Source organism: Xiphophorus maculatus, chromosome 22 (assembly GCF_002775205.1).
Source record: "Xiphophorus maculatus strain JP 163 A chromosome 22, X_maculatus-5.0-male, whole genome shotgun sequence".
NCBI lineage: Eukaryota > Metazoa > Chordata > Actinopteri > Cyprinodontiformes > Poeciliidae > Xiphophorus > Xiphophorus maculatus.
The window spans coordinates 20590745-20608735 of record NC_036464.1 but is presented as its reverse complement, the minus strand read 5'-3'; the positions used below and the strand labels follow the sequence as shown (position 1 = coordinate 20608735).

General features: G+C 41.4%; 1 protein-coding gene across 7 annotated transcripts in view; it reads right to left on the bottom strand.

The window, feature by feature from the left end:
- Window positions 1–254: 254 nt before the first annotated feature.
- cep170 (centrosomal protein 170) overlaps window positions 255–17991 on the bottom strand; it is a 42636-nt gene continuing 24899 nt past the window's right edge. The window contains exons 11-23 of one of the 7 annotated variants that reach the window (XM_023327554.1): window positions 14556–14912; window positions 13816–14105; window positions 11757–11843; window positions 10389–10503; window positions 8750–10303; window positions 7436–7486; window positions 5120–5396; window positions 4807–5038; window positions 3531–3698; window positions 3345–3433; window positions 2847–2940; window positions 2696–2747; window positions 255–2094 (exon numbers count right to left, since the gene is read on the bottom strand). In XM_023327554.1, the coding sequence (XP_023183322.1) occupies window positions 1793–2094; window positions 2696–2747; window positions 2847–2940; window positions 3345–3433; window positions 3531–3698; window positions 4807–5038; window positions 5120–5396; window positions 7436–7486; window positions 8750–10303; window positions 10389–10503; window positions 11757–11843; window positions 13816–14105; window positions 14556–14912 (3668 nt within the window). In that variant the 3' untranslated portion in view covers window positions 255–1792. The remainder of the gene's footprint in view (window positions 2095–2695; window positions 2748–2846; window positions 2941–3344; window positions 3434–3530; window positions 3699–4806; window positions 5039–5119; window positions 5397–7435; window positions 7487–8749; window positions 10304–10388; window positions 10504–11756; window positions 11844–13815; window positions 14106–14555; window positions 14913–17991) is intronic. The other 6 variants (XM_023327558.1, XM_023327556.1, XM_023327559.1 and 3 more) reach the window with 6 other exon arrangements.

The following is a 17991-nucleotide window of genomic DNA, read 5'->3' as shown; positions in this document are numbered from 1 at the left end:
AATGTCTGCTTTTTTAAATAAACAAAATAAAGGCATTTTAGTGATTATGTGTTATTTCAACGGCACCTTATTAAAAACAAATTCCAGCAGCTTTTCCCCATGGAGATAATGTTTGTAGTAGAGTGGCAAGGAAGACTATTATCTCATTATAAACAAAACTAAACAAGGCTATTTAAATATAAAGTGATTAGTTCAAACACTGACTCAGTAAAGTAGAAATCCTTCCACAGGTGACAGGACCAAATAAAAAACTGCCAATTGGAACAAAAATAGATTGGCACCCCTAAACAACATGTAGAAAGCCTAAAAATAATAAATTTATCTCCCACTGTAGTAACACAATCTCACACTCTTTTATCTGTGGTAAACTGCGTCTCCTTGTTGCTGAATTTAGACCAAATTTGTTTGACACCAGCAAAATAGAAAACAATGAACTTGAAAAGGTTTTTTTAATAAGACAATCACATGAGGCCTTTCTTTTTATATTCCAGTACCACAATGAGTCAAAGATAATCTTATTGCAAAAATCAGATTACTTTTGTTTGTTTCATGAAAATATAGCACACTTAAGTTATTTTTGAGCACGGACATTTTTTAAAAAGTTTTTAAAGAAATTAAAATGATTTTTGATCGACCTGATGTGGCAAAAAGTTCTGACTCTGCTTTCCTAGAGGCCTTGTTATATGAACCAATCAGTGTAGCACTAGTCATTATCCAAAAAAAATGAGAAAATTATTCACTAATGTTTTCTTGTGGCTGCTCCTGAAAAAATGTTCTCATTTATTGTTAGATTTTTCAGGATTTTCCAGTGTGAGATTGTGCTGCTGCAATCAAAGATGAATTTATTTTAAGGCTTTTACTTTTATTGGCCGATAATAAATGTTGAGTACTCTGCAGGTGAGGACACAGTTTCTTGTTAACTGGGAGAGAATAGCTCTTCACAACCAGCAACATTAGGATGAATTGTAATTTGTTGCTTCCCCAGGAGAGATTGCTTTAAAAATGGCACAACAATTTGAAAACAGATACATCCGTAAACAGGTAATGACTGAAGCTGCTAAAACCACCAATCCAAATAAGTCAGATTTGACTTGCAGTTGTGTTTTGAACATGCTGTAGGGAGAAAGTGTGTTTCAAGCGATTGGGACAGAAAAATTTAATGCGAAGAGGAAAACTCAAGATGAATGGAAGCCTAATAAGTAGAACCAGGTTCTACTTATTAGGCTTATTAAGTGGTAATTATTTTATATCATCTTTTTACATGAATAAAATTCTGCTTGATTTCTGGCATAATCTCAATACTTTTAGGTTTAAACCATGTTTCTCATAATTGAGCTGAAATATCCTTTGTGTAAGTGTAACTAAAACATGTTAAAGTGTTACTTTACAACGCATTCAGTTTGTCTTCTATGAGCTCACAAAAAAATGTGTCGACTAGTGTTTGAGGGGATGAGGTGCGACGCTGCTACGGGGGGCGAGTTATGTTTTAAGGCATGTCCTCAGCGCAGGAAGGGTCCCGATGCATAAAAAAGGCAAGAGGAGTGAAACAGGCCTCGGTCCATGTGGATGTCAGGTTGGTTGTTGGGCGTCAGCAGCTGGTGGCTGGGATGTTACCGTCAGGCTATCTGAAACATCCTTGGGTCAAGTTTCTGCTAGTTGGTTTTCGGAGCGGTTGAGAATCTCACTTCATTTCTGATCACTGTTGGGTAAAAAGAAGGCTGTGCGTCTGCCAGCCACCTACACGCTAATCCATGCTCATGTTTATTCATTTCTCATCGAGGAGAGCTGCCGTTCATTTCTGTGCGATGGCCTCTTCTCCGCTCGGCCGCCTGCGACTGAAGGGCAGCCCGACGACGCCCGCCAGGCCCAAACCCACGAGGTTTTCTCGGCTCTCTGTGCTGGCGGCTGAAGACTGAACCCTGGTGGAGGCGGCCGAACCGTCAGGCCCAGGAAGGATTTCGGGCAGCGACTCTTTGGCTGGGCTGGCGGCGGAGGGGGGCGTGGCTTTGGCGGTTGGGACCTTGGTGGGGCTGGACAGGCTGAGGCTGGCCAAGGCGTCCAAAGTCCCGTCTGGGTCCACCATCACGTTAATCACTGAGACATAGGAAGCACTTTGTGAAATGACTGATTTCCATGTTAAACAGATGAGTTAAAACTGCTGTATATAACTTTTATAAAAAATATGACTTTTTGCATAATTGTTAAAAATGTCCTGACAGTACAAAGTGAGACTGATAATCTGTGAAAAAAAATGCCTTCATCCAGTACTAACTGCAAAAATACACCACTTAGTGAGAAACAACAATCAGAGCCAGGAGGAAGGTCTTAGCGCTGTCAATCACTCATGTTTATGGGCTGCTCACACCCTCCCTCTTGCTCTCTGCTACGCTACAGCTGGTTCACCACAACAAAGCCCGTCATAAATCCTGAGGCTAGTCAGCATGGCCACCGATGACAAGATGATAAGTTGCTTCTTCTCCATTAGTACACTGAGCAGCACACGCACAAGCATGACTGACAACACTAAGACCTCCTCGCTCTGATTGGTGCATTTCTGCAGCAAAAGTATCCCTGGCAGGAGGTTGATGTTTTTGTAGATTATCTGTCTCATGTTATAGTCACAACATAATTTTAACAAAAATATGTAAAAATATATGTTTTTTTATTTTGTCCAGCAGCATCTGTTCTGCTTCACCTTGGAGCTGTTTCTCAACTCTCTTCAGTTCGAGCAAAATCGAAGAGATTTCCTAAAAAACAAACAAAAAAAAGACACAATTATAGCTTCCATTTATATTTTACTCATGTTCTTATTAAACATTCTTGCGTCGATGGATCGCTTTCTGTACCTTGTTGGAGGTTTTAAGAAGTGGAGCTTCACTCTCTGATTTCAGTTTACTCTCAATTTCATCCCAGTTTCTGTCCTTATCCTTGAACAAGATCCTGGCACGAAGAAATTAAAAAACTGTATTTACAGTGTATATTTCTTGACAGAAAAACAAGATAGCACTATATTCATTAAGTCAAGTGCTAAGATCTTGCTGCTTATAAACAGTGGCTTGAAAGTAAATTCATACTCAATGTAAAACTGAATGTATTTTGACAGGAGTTTATTGAGTAAACAACACTAAGAAGTGCTCAACTGAGAAGTAGTTAAAAAATGAATCAGTCATTACATGATTTATTATGCATGCAACCCTCATGAGTCTATAGTTTATACAATCATCTTTTGCTACTGTGCTCTACCAAACCTACCCCTTAACTGAAAACTTTGTAAAATATCTCAAGCTCGGGGAAATCCGTGAACTGAAATATTCAAGCGAGGAAATGCACGTAACAACAAGTACCTGATTTTCCCTGCTGTTCTGTCAACAGAGTGTCTGATCTTGGTGGAGAGCTGAGACACAGAGTGGATCAGGAGGCTGTCCAACACCGCCTAAAAACCCACAACATCACAATTAGATCATGTTTTTAATAGCGAAAGCCTCAAGATGCTGTTCATTGTGTTTTAGATTCGTCAGGCAGCTCCTCACCTCCTCTCGGTTCCAGGTGCGCCTCCTCAAGGCCCGAGGCTCCCGGCCGTCAGGAGCTCGGGGTTGGTGCTCAACGGGCTTTCCGTTGATCTCTGGCGGCTTGTTGGATGAAATAACTGGAGGGATCTTTCTAAATTTGAGGCTCTCGTCAAACACTCGATCCACCAGCTGGGCCAGAACAGAGAGAAATGCAGAGGAGACAAAGGGAGCGAATGTAATCAAACCTTCAGCTCAACTGTTGTATTTCAGTGAGCTGCATAAAGATGTTAGGATGTGTGAAACGTGGGCTTATCCACTTTATCAAGGAAAGTTATGCCTTTCATCAGAATAAAATTAGTAGTAACAAATTACATGGTTTGTACAGTTCTTCCCACAGTAAAATTCAAGCACTTTGAAATATTTTCAAGGTAAACCCTTTCAGCGCCACACTGGAGAAAGAAATAATAAAAATGAACTACAAAAAGATAGTTTTAATTCACTACTATATATTATGTTGCTGTTATTAATTATTTCTTGTGATAATATCTAGCTAAACTAAAATATAGTAGGATTTTGTAATGTTTGCTTCACACAACCCCTGACCGGTCCGAAAACAAAACACTAATTTAACTAAATAAAATACCCCAATGTCAATCACTTTGTTTAATGTACAAAAGGTAGGTCAACCCTTATTTCAATTACGCAGATCAATAAGTCACTGAGCCAATTGGAGTAATAAACATTAATCAACAACAAATATTAATTAACAAATCATGTTAAGATAAATGACATATACAGAGAAAGTTACAAAAATTGTTCTCGCAAAGTTTACTGGAATTTAGCAAAAATAAATAATTTTGGCAATTCTAACTTACCTAATAAGTAAAATTTAGTTTGATTCAACTTCAGACGTTGGGGGAAAATGTATCTGGCTTTTCATTAGGTATACGAAAATATCTGGCTTCAGCCGTTTCCCAAATGTAGGCTTTTAATCAAATGTTAGGTTGAAATTTATAACAAAATTGTGCAGTTTGAATATCAAGTACAGAAATCAGGCACTTTCCAAATGTTGAAAATTGACTCTAATAAAATTGATTTTAGGGATTTTAAGCACCCGTATGAACCCTGGAGCTAAGGAATGAAAGTTCAGCAAGTAGCAGCGCATGAGAAGACCTGAAAGCTATGAAGCAGCAGAGAGGCACTCGTTTTTCCCTCCCTACTAAACACAAGAATTAATGGAAAAGTTGCAATGAAAGCACAAACATTAAGGCAATAGAAGAAGAAGAAGACCAGGCACCTTTTTCATGCTCTCCTGTATGTCCGGCTGCGCGGGGCGTGCAGGGCCTACCTCTTCCCGGGTGTCGATGGCTGACCCCGGGGTCGTGGCGGCGGTGCTGACGGTGGTGCTCGGCGCTGTGCCGGACGAGCTGACCGAGTCTATCTCACCGGCCACGTCGTGGATCTCACGTGCCAAGATGGCCAAGTCCTTGGCCAAGTCCTGGCTGATCCTGCGCACACAGGGGAACAACCTGTTAATCAGACAGGGTTCTTTAGGACTCAGGAGGTGCTTTAAAGTGCAAATGAATCAGAAGATCAGTGATGATCGGTACCTGGCAATCTCTTCGCTGTGAGCTGTCCAGTCCCTGATGTACTCCTCCTGCTCCTTCATGCGGTGTTTGATGCCCGCTCCACCGGGGATCGGCACCACGCCCGGCGGTCCCGAGCTGGTGGCGGAGCTGAGTCTCGAGCCGCGGTGCGGGACGAGGTGGTGGGGCCGGACGTGGGGGCGAGCGCCATGCTTTGCCGAGTTCCGGCTGGAGCCGAACTCTTCCTCCGAGGTGGAGCCGTACTCCGGCGGCAGGCGCCGCCACCTGCTGCTGCTGGACACTGCAACGGCAGGAAAAGCCGTTACTAGTCATTGGACAAAGTCACAATGGTTGTTGACTCGTTTGTCAGCAAGATACAAATGAATGTTGTTCAGAAGTTTACGAATGCTTTCCTATTATTTACTATTTTAAAAACAAGAATTTGGTGCAGGAGTTTGGATTTCTTGTGGATCCAGTCCACACTGAATCAAAATTACACGTTAAAGATCAAATATAAACACAAACTCCTATTATTCTGTTAATAGCCCAACTTCTGGCTCCTCAGTTCGCTCAGCATCCTCTTTGTTCAATTACTGGCAGACCAGAGTCTTGATGGACTGTTTCTGATTATCTTAAGCGATTTTCTTTCATCTAAGGGTGGCAGTTTTGGTCAGATGGTTCAAACTTTGTCACAACTAGGTGCTTCTGAAAAGTAATGACCCCAAACACACATAAAGAAGGCCAACATTAAGGTTCAGGAAAGCCCTGACCCCAGTTTACATCAAGGTCCCCTGTATTATTTCTAAAAAGCAGACTGGTGACATGATCTACGGATATTTGTGTTTTGATAATTTATTCACTGTTGTTAACATGTTTCCAAATTCAGTTCATTTCTATTTGTTGGTCGCTGTGGATGTTAGTGTTTTCTATAGAGTTTATTCCTTCGGTTCTTACTCATTTCTAGGGGTTCTTTCTTCGGAGAGATTTGGTTTGTTCTCTTCACGTCATATTTTTCTGCTCTCGATTTGTAGATCCTATTGTGTCTTAATTCAGCTCTTCTTTGTATTTTCTGTTTATTAGTCTCCCTGCTCTCATTTTGCCACAGCTGTTCCACATCCCCTCTGATTAGCTCCCCTGGTTCCTGTTATTTTCCAACTCATGCCTCTGTAGATAAGCTCCTTGTTTTTTTCATTGTTCCTCTCTGGATTTTCTGTTTCACTCCCCCAGTTTCCTTCATCTGTCTTCACATGTTTTACCTCCAAGTTCTTGTTGGGGTTTTTTCCCTTTGGTTATTAAAGTCTCTGCTAATTTTCACCACTGTCGATTTCTGTATTCCAACCTCACAACGTGACAAATAGTTAAATGTTGAAGCCACAATTAAGGCAAAATTTGCTGATGTTGCACAGTTCCACAACAAAATGTTGTGGAACTGTAATATAGTGCAACTTGATAAGGGGTGTTAAACCAAATATTAGTGGATAAAGTGTAGAATACAGCCTATCCGTATCATTTTAACCATGTGTGGATAACAATTAAATTAAACATGTGCACCAAGTCATTGTTTTCAAAAGTATTAAAAATTGTTTGTGTAATCATTTCCGCCTGGGAAAATAATAGTTAAAATAAACCATTAAAAACAAAAACTTCTTGTGAAATTCAACACTATCAGGAGTGGATGTAAACTTCTGACCGGCAATTTATATCACACGGCTGAACTCCACTCTTGAGGAAATTAATTGACCCAAAACAACATCAAGTGTTTTGGGTGTTTGACAGCATATTTAGCAATGGTAAAAATTACACAAAAAAAAGCAGCAAAAAATATTTTGAAGCATTTCAAGGCGTCCAACAAAACGAAGAAGCAATAAAGCTGCATGTTAAGTTGTTTTGAAATTTTCAAACAGCAGCTCTGTTAGTCCAGCTCTGACACAATGAGATTATACCTTGATCAGTCCGTCCCTTCAGGATAACATGGGGCAAAGTGTTACAGTGTGAGCAAAGCAGTTGGCTTATCAACACAGCATTACTAAATGGATTTAAGGAGGACATGAAGTTAACTATCAAAAGCTTGGTAGAGCTGGGTCATCATAAAAGAGATTTTTGAAAGGCATTAAAGCAATGAACTAACAATAAAGACTATTCTTTAAATTGCATTTAAAAAAAATGTATCACTTTTATTCCAAACAATATTCAAACTTATGTATTAAATAAAAACTGTTTGAAATCCTTGAAGAATCCTTCGCATCTGAGCATTGTTTTGACCCAGGTCTGGAGGTGTTAAAATACACACATGCACTACACACAGCAGTCCAATTAGACTTTATGGTTCTGGTGCCGTACCCATCAGCTCTTCCTCTGCATCACCATCTGGAGGTTCAGGCTGAGAGCTTTCTGGACCAATGCACAAGATCATGACAACACAGGTGTTTACTGAGAAATATTTACACAGAAAATGCACTGAAGTCTCAGCTGGTGACCAGAACCTGTTGGTTTGTAGCCCTCAACGGTCATCGCCTGGTCAGAAACTCAAATATGTGAATTATTTTATAGTAAAATGTGGTGGTGAACACACAATTTGAGGAAACGGGGCGCACTGTCAACACGCCTCATTGTCGACTAAGTGACTAACTTAACTGAGTGAAGAAGACTCAGTTAGCTACTTTCAGGAGTTAAAAATGAAGTCAACAGAAGCATAGATCCATGCTTCTGACTTTTAAAATGGAAGCTATTTTTAACACTTTGCCTTGAATCTGTGGTTTATTCAGAACATGAGAGAGCAAGACTTTCAGAAGATAATAGGAAGTATGAAGTATAAAGTTTGATACTTTTGAGCTTTCGATCTTTGTCCATGAAACATGATGGAGTCGGAAATGTTAGCAGCCTTTTTGATATTTCAGTTAAGTTGAGCATTATCCAGCTAATACATGCAAAAGAGCTGATTTTGCTACGATAGTGATGAAAACCACAAATTAGATTCCAAAGACGATGAAAGGTGCTTAGTTGGAGATAAAAAAATATATATATTTACAAAATCTGAACTAAGTGAAGCTAAAACTATGCCACTGAAGGGTTCTTGGTAGAACATATTTACAGATAAAGGTGTGTTCATCATAATGCAAAATATATATTTTTGTACAGTTTTGACTTAATTACTGCTCTGAGTATTTTGTTCTTTCAGCCAATGGCCTTATTTCAGTGCAGTTAAAAATGTATCTACTACTAAACTACTTGAAGACTATTTTAATAATCAATTCATCACATTTACTCCGATTTATTGTTTCAGCCCTAAACATTAATAAAACCTAGATTCACAACATGTGCTTTTTTATACATGCTATACCACGTTCCCTCAGATTTCTATGGAAACAACCACAGGAGGAAGAAATATACTAGAATATATTTATAATACTGTCCTTATATCTTCTCATTTTATAATCCTTCAACAGAAATCTGAATCAGCTTCTATCGATATCTGCCAGTCAACGTTTTACAAACCAGAGACCAGAAATCATTCACGAGCATCTCAAAATCAACCATGATACAGCATATTTTTAATCAATAAACTGATTTAATTTTCTCTTCTTTTACTGAAAATCCTCAGATGTCAGACACTGAGTTGTTTTTTGTAGTTTTGGAGGGGGTTTTTTTGCTCACCTGTGGGCGAGCAGTATCCAGATGTAGTGGTTTTGGCCTTGGGCTCGTTGAGTTTCGACACACTGTTGGCTCTCATCCTTGGCGAGAGCCGATTCTCTGTGGGTGTTGTCGAGCGCAAGCCGAGACGCAGCGCGGTCTCTGCGGACAGGCGTGGTGAAGCTGTGGAGGGCCGGCTCACTGTGCACTCCGAGTCGCTGCGTGCCGAGACGGAGCCCACGCGATTCCTCCGTGGCTGAGCCAGCATGTCCAGCCGCGACAGTCCCTTCCGGCCGGACGGCGGCTTAGAGGTGGAGCTTGTCGTGGACACCTCGGACGCCACGGAAACCCGGTCTGCATCGGCTAGATCTGTGTCAGACGTGTCCCCCAGTCGGGCCCGGCGGAGAAGGGAGGCTCTAGTGGGTCGTGGTTGAGGCAGAGAGGCCTGCTTGTTGAGTGAGGAGGCCGTTGCTGCCTGCAGATTTCGGCTGGTTTTGGAGGCACCGCTCATGGACGTCTTGGAAGATCTGCCGTCGAGTTTGGAATGGAGGACATCTTCTGAGCCTCGTCTATGAACCGAGTTCCCCAAAGGCCCAGAGTAGGTTTCCTGGTCTGAAGACAGAATGTCAGAGATGGGGAAAGAGGAGGTCTGGTCATCGTCGGTGAGATCCAGGGAAGGCTGGCGTGCTCTGGAGGAAGCGGCGGGTTGAGCGGAGCGAGTCCGACTCGTCACTTCGGCTGTTCTACCTTTAGCCTTTCTCTCCAGGCGTTCGCGAGCGCTGCCGTTTCCGGAGGTCGTCTTGGACGCTGTGCTCATATTGCTCTTTTCCCGGTGCATGCTGCTGAGAGACTTCCGCTTTTGCATGCCGCCTGCAGCGGCCTTTCCCCCTGCCTCTGCTGCAGCATGGCTAGCCGTGCTGGCTGTGTCCAAGTCTGATTCTGGGGATATGGAGTCAGTCCGAGCTGGGAGGCCAATGGTGGCACTAGGAGGAGTTTTAATACTTTTCTGGTCTAGTTTGTTCTCGTCTCTGAGCTTAGCTTCTAGGAATGCCATGACAGCCTCCGTGTCTTTAAGCAGAGTAGCGGTGTCCATGCTGCCCACGGAGTCGCTGCGCTCACGCTCATTGTTGCCTCTGTTGATACGAGGGATAAGCTCTGGAGGGACGCTTGAACTGGGCTTCTCGATGGTAAAGCTACCCTGGCGAACAAGGGCCTTCCCGGATTTCTCCCCTCCTTCTCCTGCTTCTCCTCCGTTGCTCTCCTCTGACCTCTTCCTTCTTTCAGTGCCCCGAACCGGACCCTTAGACGGAGAGGAGGTGGCCGAGCTTTGTTTCCTCTTGTTGGTCATTTCGCCGTCCTCCATGGGGGTTGGGGACTCTCCGTCTCCCTTGTTCTCTTTTTCCTGGGGCTCAGTGTCCTGTTTCTCCCCTATCTCAGACCTCAGTGCTTTGGGAGTGGGTTTAGCCCGGGGGTCGTCCACTGGGAGCTGGGGGAGGGTCCTGCGTTTACGGTCGGTCAGGCTGGAAGAGGGTTCACCTTTGCCAAGGGGAGGAGCAGCAGACTCAAAGGCATCAGATCCTGAGCAAAAAGGACAAAAACCAAATTAATCAAAGGATGAAATACTGATTAAATCTAAGCAGTTTGTTGATTTGGGTGAGTTTACCTCTCTCTTTGTGCAGGAATGTTGCTGCTTCTGCTCCAGAACCTTCTGGGTCAGTCCTTGCTTGATTAGCAGCTAAACTGGCCCAATGAGAGACCCAGCTTGAGTCACCAAGAGCCTAAGGCAACACAACGAACAGAGATAAACAAAAAGAAACTGAACTGAAATAAAGAGTTCTTCATTCAAACGATGGAGGTCTAAAACAAGCCATGTACTTTAAAAAATCCAGTTATGTAATTTTGGTTTTTCTATTAGAATGGTGGGTAGAAGGTTACAAACACCCATTATGGACATAATTATGGGCTTTTAATGATACATTACATAACCTAATTAAACAGTTCTTTTGCTAGGATGGACTAATGATTAATATACAACTTTAACACATTTTCAAAACAAAATTTAAGTGCAAAGGTTTTAGTCCTATATCATAAACAGCAAAGCTAATTTAAATTGACCGATTTGTTCCAAAAGACTAAGCATTTAAGCAAAGTTGATGAGTTTGGTTTCTCCATGTGGACATTTGAACATTATTTTCATTTTCAGTGTGCGGCAGATAGCTCAAATTTAAACACAGTTGACAGGATAATGATCCCAAACACAAGTTAAAATTAGTTTTTAACAGGATTACGTTATTCCAATTTATTGAACATGATTGTAAGATTGAAAGTTAGTTTTTAAAGGAAATCAACCAATTAAAATGAACTATGCATAAGCGGTCAAAACCAGAATTACGATGCTACAAAAACGGTATTGGTTTCTTTGCAACTGGCTAACCAAACATTAGTTAGCAGTGTATGCCTATTTGTCCCTTAAATTATAATTTGGGACCTGCGAGGATTAGATCAAATGTGCAAGACAGACACAAAGAAAATCTGCAATACATTCAAACTTGTGCAAAACTGACTGCTACGACATTGATGTCCATGGTGGATGGATATAAATCTATAACTGGAACTTTATTTGCTATACAGTAAAACAAAAAAATCCAAATAAAATGTCAAATCAAGTTTCCAGTAATACTGATTAAGACGTGTATCACTTGAAAAGAAAGAAATCTAAGTGCCATAAAAGACCGATCAGACAGACATTTAGGATGTCAGTGCAGATAGGCGCTGCCCCCTCCGTCTTATGAAACGGCCAGTAGGGCTGAACGTCTTTCCTCATCCCAGCGTGATCTGGGTCACTCACTGAGGATGAACCCTCCTCCCATCTGACAGCCCAGTGGAGTAAAGTAGTCATCTCACAGGAGTAACAGACTTGCACAATAAAAACTCCACCACTACACTTTATTTTGCTCTGTTGCAACATAACTAGGGGGCCAGAGAAATACCAAAATTAATTTCTTTTAGGAAGTCCAAAGCAGATTTGTACCTCTTTCCCAGTGTGTCCTGAGTCCTTTCCTTTTCCTTTTAGGTCAGACAAAACCAAGCTGCTTGTATTCTCCTGCACCCCGAACACCTACAAATATTTAAAAAAAAGAAACCATATGAATCAACACAATCTGGCAGAATATCATAATTTATGCAAACCTTTTATATAACTTCGTATGACTTATGTGTAATTTACACATAGTACAGTCATTTAGAGAATGTCAATACTCTGACTACATCCTCTTTCTGATACAGTGAATCCAACAAACATCATGAGTTGTTTGTTCAAAATGCCGTTCACTAAATATTTAAATGAAACAAACAAAAACAACATCAGTAGTTTACAAATGAGAGGGAGAGTGGACAGCTGTGAGCGCTGTGCCAATTAGTATGTCAGCTAATTACAGGAATTAGCATAACAACACTTCCTATTTAGAATGTAACGCATGTAGATTTAAACTGACTCAGAATATCGTGTAGTAATTATTTGACTGCTTGTCCAAAGATAATTCTTGCATTAAACGCTTAAAAGGAAATGTGATATTAATTACTTTGGGTTAAATGGTTCAGAAAATAGTCTGTTAGAGATTCACAGAGAAATTTAGTGATTAAATCATTTCTAAGTTCCAGCAGGTTGGAGTAGAAACAAAACTCTTTGGTATATAGATGTTGTTCTTAAATGAAGAAGGCTACAATTGAGGATAAGGATAGGTGATTAGAGCTAGCTATGCTAACCGCTAACTGCTTAAAATACTTTCAAATTTTAATGGTAAAAACATTCATCTTGTATTATTAATAGGGATGCACAATATCTTGACACTAACATTGGTATCAACTAATATTAGTCTTTTTTTTTTTTTTTTTAACATATTGGTATTATTCCGAAAAATAAAACTGTGCTGATATTGGCAAACAATATTTATTTTCATTTTTTGACATTTGTTGGTCATTGACAGTGATAGTGGTGCAGCACAGAATTATGGGGAGTTAACTGAAGCAGAGAAACAGTGGTGGTGTCAGGAGGGTGCAATATCGATTATTGGCAATATTTATATCAGATATCAATATTGGCTCAGATTTTCATATCAGTGCATCCCTAGTTATTAACTAGTAAAGCTCTGATGTCTTCTCTGTTTTTGGAATAAATAAATGAACACTTAAAGAAGGAAGGTTAGAAATAAATATTTTGAAAGCTGTTTTCATGTTTACTTGTGTTATATTTGGAAGTCCTTAAAGTCTCTCTTTGCAGGTCAAAGTGTCACAAAAACGTGAGACCGGATATCGACTTCTGTGATTTTTACTGTTTTTCTTGCAACACTGTTTATGTTCTTTGTAGCATTGAAGAATGGGACAACAGTAGGAAATTAAATGTTGCTTAATAAAACAGGACAGTGCCTCATTGAGCAAATCCCTCCTGCTTATTCCAGACACATTAGGTGAGTTGATGTGCCAGAGAGGATGAGAGGTGGTCAAGCAAGGCCACAGAGAGATGACGGTGCTGTTTTAGTGGCAACTCCAGTTTGTCCCAAGGGACTCACTATGCAAAAGACTGCAGACCAAGCAAGAAAAAAAAACAACAACTATTAACGCTGTTGTAGCCTGTTCGGACTTGTTTTAGTTCTGCTTTTTATAGTTGCTGCAGAGTAACGTTTAAAGATGCCCTTTTCATTTTTTCATTTTAGTAGCTCCTTTATTGTCAGTTTTGCAAAGACCCCAAACTAAAAACACCTCTAAACAAAAGGTTATGGTTTTTTAGAGGTTGACTGACAGAAAATCTCTGTAGTGGTAAAAGCTGCTCAGCCCTTTAGTTATAGGATGCAATTCAAAAAGTGTATTTAACATCAGCGAACGGATCTTTAAACAGTTAATGCCATCTTTGAAGCATTTTAATCTGTTCCTGGTAATTTCAACTCAAATTCTTAAACTGTGAAACCTCTGATGCAAAAGAATATAGTTTAAATGGATCCCCAAAAGATGCTGTATAATCACAATTATTACGGGTGATTTATACAAAGACTGTGAAAAAGTTCACTTCTGCTAGCACGTCAGGCTGTTCCCACCTTGTCTATCATGCGCCTGGCCTCTTCTTCTTCTGGATTTTTATTCTCCAGTTCAATAGTGTAAGTCCCCTTGTCACTGTGGTCCTCGTCCACCTCTCCCCCAGCAGTTCCAGCTCCCTTGCCGAGGACCGAAGTGTCCTCGCTGGGAGTTGTGGGGCTCCCAGTCGCCAGCCCAGTACTAGCCGAGCTCCGACCGATACTTTGGTCCTCTGATCTCTGCTTGAGCAGCACACGGGCAGCCGTTGGAGCGCCCACAGTTACTGTGGCTGGTATTGGAGCTGGAGCTTTACCTGAAGGTAAGAAAAGAAAAACTTGGTTAAGCAGAACTATCTTTAAGGTAAGCTTATTTTTTGTGGCAGAACAACACAAATTAGTGTAAATTATGAAAAGAAGTAAAGCGATTCACTCTTTTTCATCCTTTCTATGACTAAAAATCTGAAAAGTGTGGCATGCATTTGCATACACCCCCTGAAATAGAGTGTCTCCAACTAATTGCCTTCAGCAGTAGTTCCTTAATAGAGTCCACCTCATTGTAAACATATAGCTCTGTGAAGTCCTCACAGGTTTGTTAGAGAATATTAGTGAACAAATACCATTATGAAGACCAAAGAACACAACATATTCTGTGTTGGTCTCTCACATAAAAAAGTGTATGAAATATGAGAACTTTTGCAGGGCATTGTAAGAGCACTTAATTGTATTTGTGCAGTGAGAAGCACATAACGACACCAAAATTGTACCTGAATCTGCAGCTGAGGCAGCAGACGTTGAAATACTGAACACCTTAGGGTGCGATGGAGGCTGTGGACACAGTCCTTCTCCGCCTACTCCGCCCCCCAGCAGTGGAGCAGTCTGGGAAAATGAGTAAGAGCGACGCTTGCGAGGGTTTTCCTCGTCGTAGAATTCGATCATGAAAGCCGTTCGGCTGCCGGTGGCTCTGGTCCCGCTGACAGTTGCGGCCGCCCCTGCGGATCCCCCAGCCACGTGGTTGTGTGCTGTCTTCAGGCGCTCCTCGAGGGCGTGTCTACGGTTGGCGAAACGCAGGCCGAGTCCGTTCTCAGAGTCACTTTGGGTGCCATCTTCATGTTTGCTCCCTACTGAGACACAAAAAAGGCCAGACAATTAATTCCGTGATCGTCTTTGAACAATAACAAATATCAGACCTGAGCTCCCCAAAGTTTAAAACACAGGAGGCAATTTTCAAACCTAAACAGTGGCATATCAACAACACAGTGTTATAGCAACAGAAACAACATACTCTTTGAAATATAATACAACCCGACTTCATTGCAGGTATCATGGAAAAAACAGAAAATAAAGCCTGCACCTGAACAACAAGAAACACATGTTTGTGAACCGTCACAGCCAACGACAACAATAAACTCTCCCTGTGGCCTGAGGCAAATCACTGAACCGTCAAGATGAATCCTAACAGCACAATGTCTGATTCACCTACCACATCACTGCAGTCTCACATGTTGCTCTGTCCCAGTTGTTTCAGCGAGTCCTCTCTGTGTCGTGCGGTTCAAGACGGTGTGCCACACTAACCCAGACATGCCACCCACACAACTCGCCTACCGGCCCTGACCAATTCAGTGGCAGTCAGTTAAAAGCGGGGGAGGGGAGAAGGGACTCATGGAGGAGTGGGGGTGGAGGGTTGTGGATGAAGTAAGAGGGGAGGCGAAAGGGGAAGAGGGATAGTAGAGGAGTAGCTGGGCAGTTGGGGGATGTGTTAGAAGGAAATGGGAGCGGATGGGAAAGAGTAACTGAATTAAGTGGGGAAAAAAACACAACAAACAGGCCCAGAAGGAGGCTAAGCATGTAGCTACTTAGATTATCACAGTTTAATGTTCAATATATTCAGGGTATATCCATCAAATCTTACAATGAAACCACTCAGTTATACAGAGTTTATATCTGAGGTTTTTCAGTTTTTTTTTATTGAGTAATTGAATGCATAGCTCCACACTGAGTGCAATTGCTAATCTGTTCATCGGTCACACTTATTTTTCAGCAGAGCTATGCTGTTTATCAAACTGCAGTCGTCATGTCAGGGTGGAATATCTCAAATGCAAAAGGCTGATTGGATTAAAAATTATCTAGGATTTTATATTTTTATATTCGTTATATGTTTACATATCGCTAATATATTTGACCAGATGAATGGCTGGATGATATGGCTGAAAAATGTATCACAATACAACGGTTTCATACCAGTCAATATCAATAATCATAAATAGTTTTTTGTTTAAATATCTGAAATACTGTCAAATTGGTGACATGACCTTTCCTGTTTTATCCTCACTCCACGCCGTTATTTTTTATTTTTAAGCAGTTATGAGACACAATGCTGAAACCTAAAACTGCTGCTGTGCAAGTCACTCAGCAGGATGTTGCTAGGTAACCAAAGAATGAGTGAGTTAGTTGATGCCACCAACCTTGGATTGGATTTTTTCGAACAAACTGCTGTGTTAAAATTTGTGCCCCTCATTTTATGCTGCAAAAGTTCTAGTCGGCACTAATAATTATAATACTACAATGTCCACTTTTAGTCGTTTAAAAGGCATTCGTCTTCATCAGATTTGTCATCTATCGAGCTTTTTGCTCTTCCAGTGTATTTCATTCGATCACTTTTCGATCATGATTTAGTAGAAACTTAATAATTAAAAAAAAGAAGATGAAGGTACAGAAAAAATGAGAAAGGAAAACCACAAAGTGTTACAGTAGGCAGATCAGCATACACAGAGAGGAAGGTCTTTCATTCAGAGTGCTGTGGACAAAGAAGCCCTTAGCAGAACCGGAGGAGAACAGAGGAGTCTGTGAAAGTCCAGTGCACCGTCCCGGCCGCCCCACCATGACTCACAGTGGAGCTGGCCACTGCCTCTGCCCACACACACACGCACCCCCCCCCACACACACATACTGAACATGCTAAACAAGGAAGAACTTCCTTTACAAACACAGACAGACAAGCAAGCATGCAACCCCAAACATACAATGTATTGTAGTGGGCCCAGGCATTTAAAGCACCACCTGCAGCAGGATTATGAGCTTTTGCTTTGGCTATGAAGACAAAATATTATTTTTACCTCAAATACTCCTAAATTAAAACCATAAAAACCCACTGCTAATTAGAAACCACATTTTTAACCTCATGAAAAAAAGCATTAATTAATTTAAATATGCTGCAATAATGAACACAATAAAATAAAGATCTTTTTAACACCAAGATGAAAAATTAAACTTACCAATCGAGTAAGAAATAAAAAGCTATAGCTCAGACGCTTCCTTACGGTTCCCTTGGTGAAACTCTGCCGCTCATTCTACCAGGCACCGCTACGACACACCCTGAGCAGATCTTGTATGCCCGCACTAACGCATGCTGCACTGCTTCTCTGCAGATCGCTGCTCAGCATGTTTCAAACATGCACACGGAGCCTAGCGCCACATGACTCTCACACCTTTGGAAGACGGTGAAAAGCGTTCCTCACACGACCTACTGAAGCTGCTTCACACTCAGACAGATGCTCACAGCGCCTGCAGTTCGCATCACTGTTACTATAACAACTTTCAACCAAAGGCATCTCTCTCTCTCTGCCTCTCTCTCTCCTACCTCATCGCCTCCTTTTCTGCTTCTACTGCAACCCAGGCAACTACCCTTCCTTTCTTTCTCTCCTTCTGAACACTCACCTTTGCAGCTAATCCTGCTTCCATTGCTTTTGTCAGCTTCCTTTCCACCCATCTCCTCCACTCACCTGGAGAAAACCTTCCTTCATCAATCTCTCTGTTATCTCCCTCATCTCTCCCTCACTCCTGTCTTTCTTTTCAACCCCTTCTCTGCCCTACTTGAATCTTATCCTCAGCTTCCCATAACTCATCCGTGTCTAGGAGTGAGAAAGTCGTTCAGTTAATCAGCTAAAAACAACGGCATCCATCAGGTGAGCCGATCTGTCAGCCCAGTGACACACCCATTAGTGATCCTAACTCCATCTAATAAATTGGCTTCACCATTGTTCCCCACCGCTTCGCAGATTTCCGTTTCCATCAGCTCACACAGGCCCCGCCCCTAATCTAATGCATCTAATAGGCTAAAAAGAGGCCATATACAACCCAACCTTCAATAACACTCCATGGAAGGACTTAAACTTTGGACAACTTGAACATAATTCTTAATTT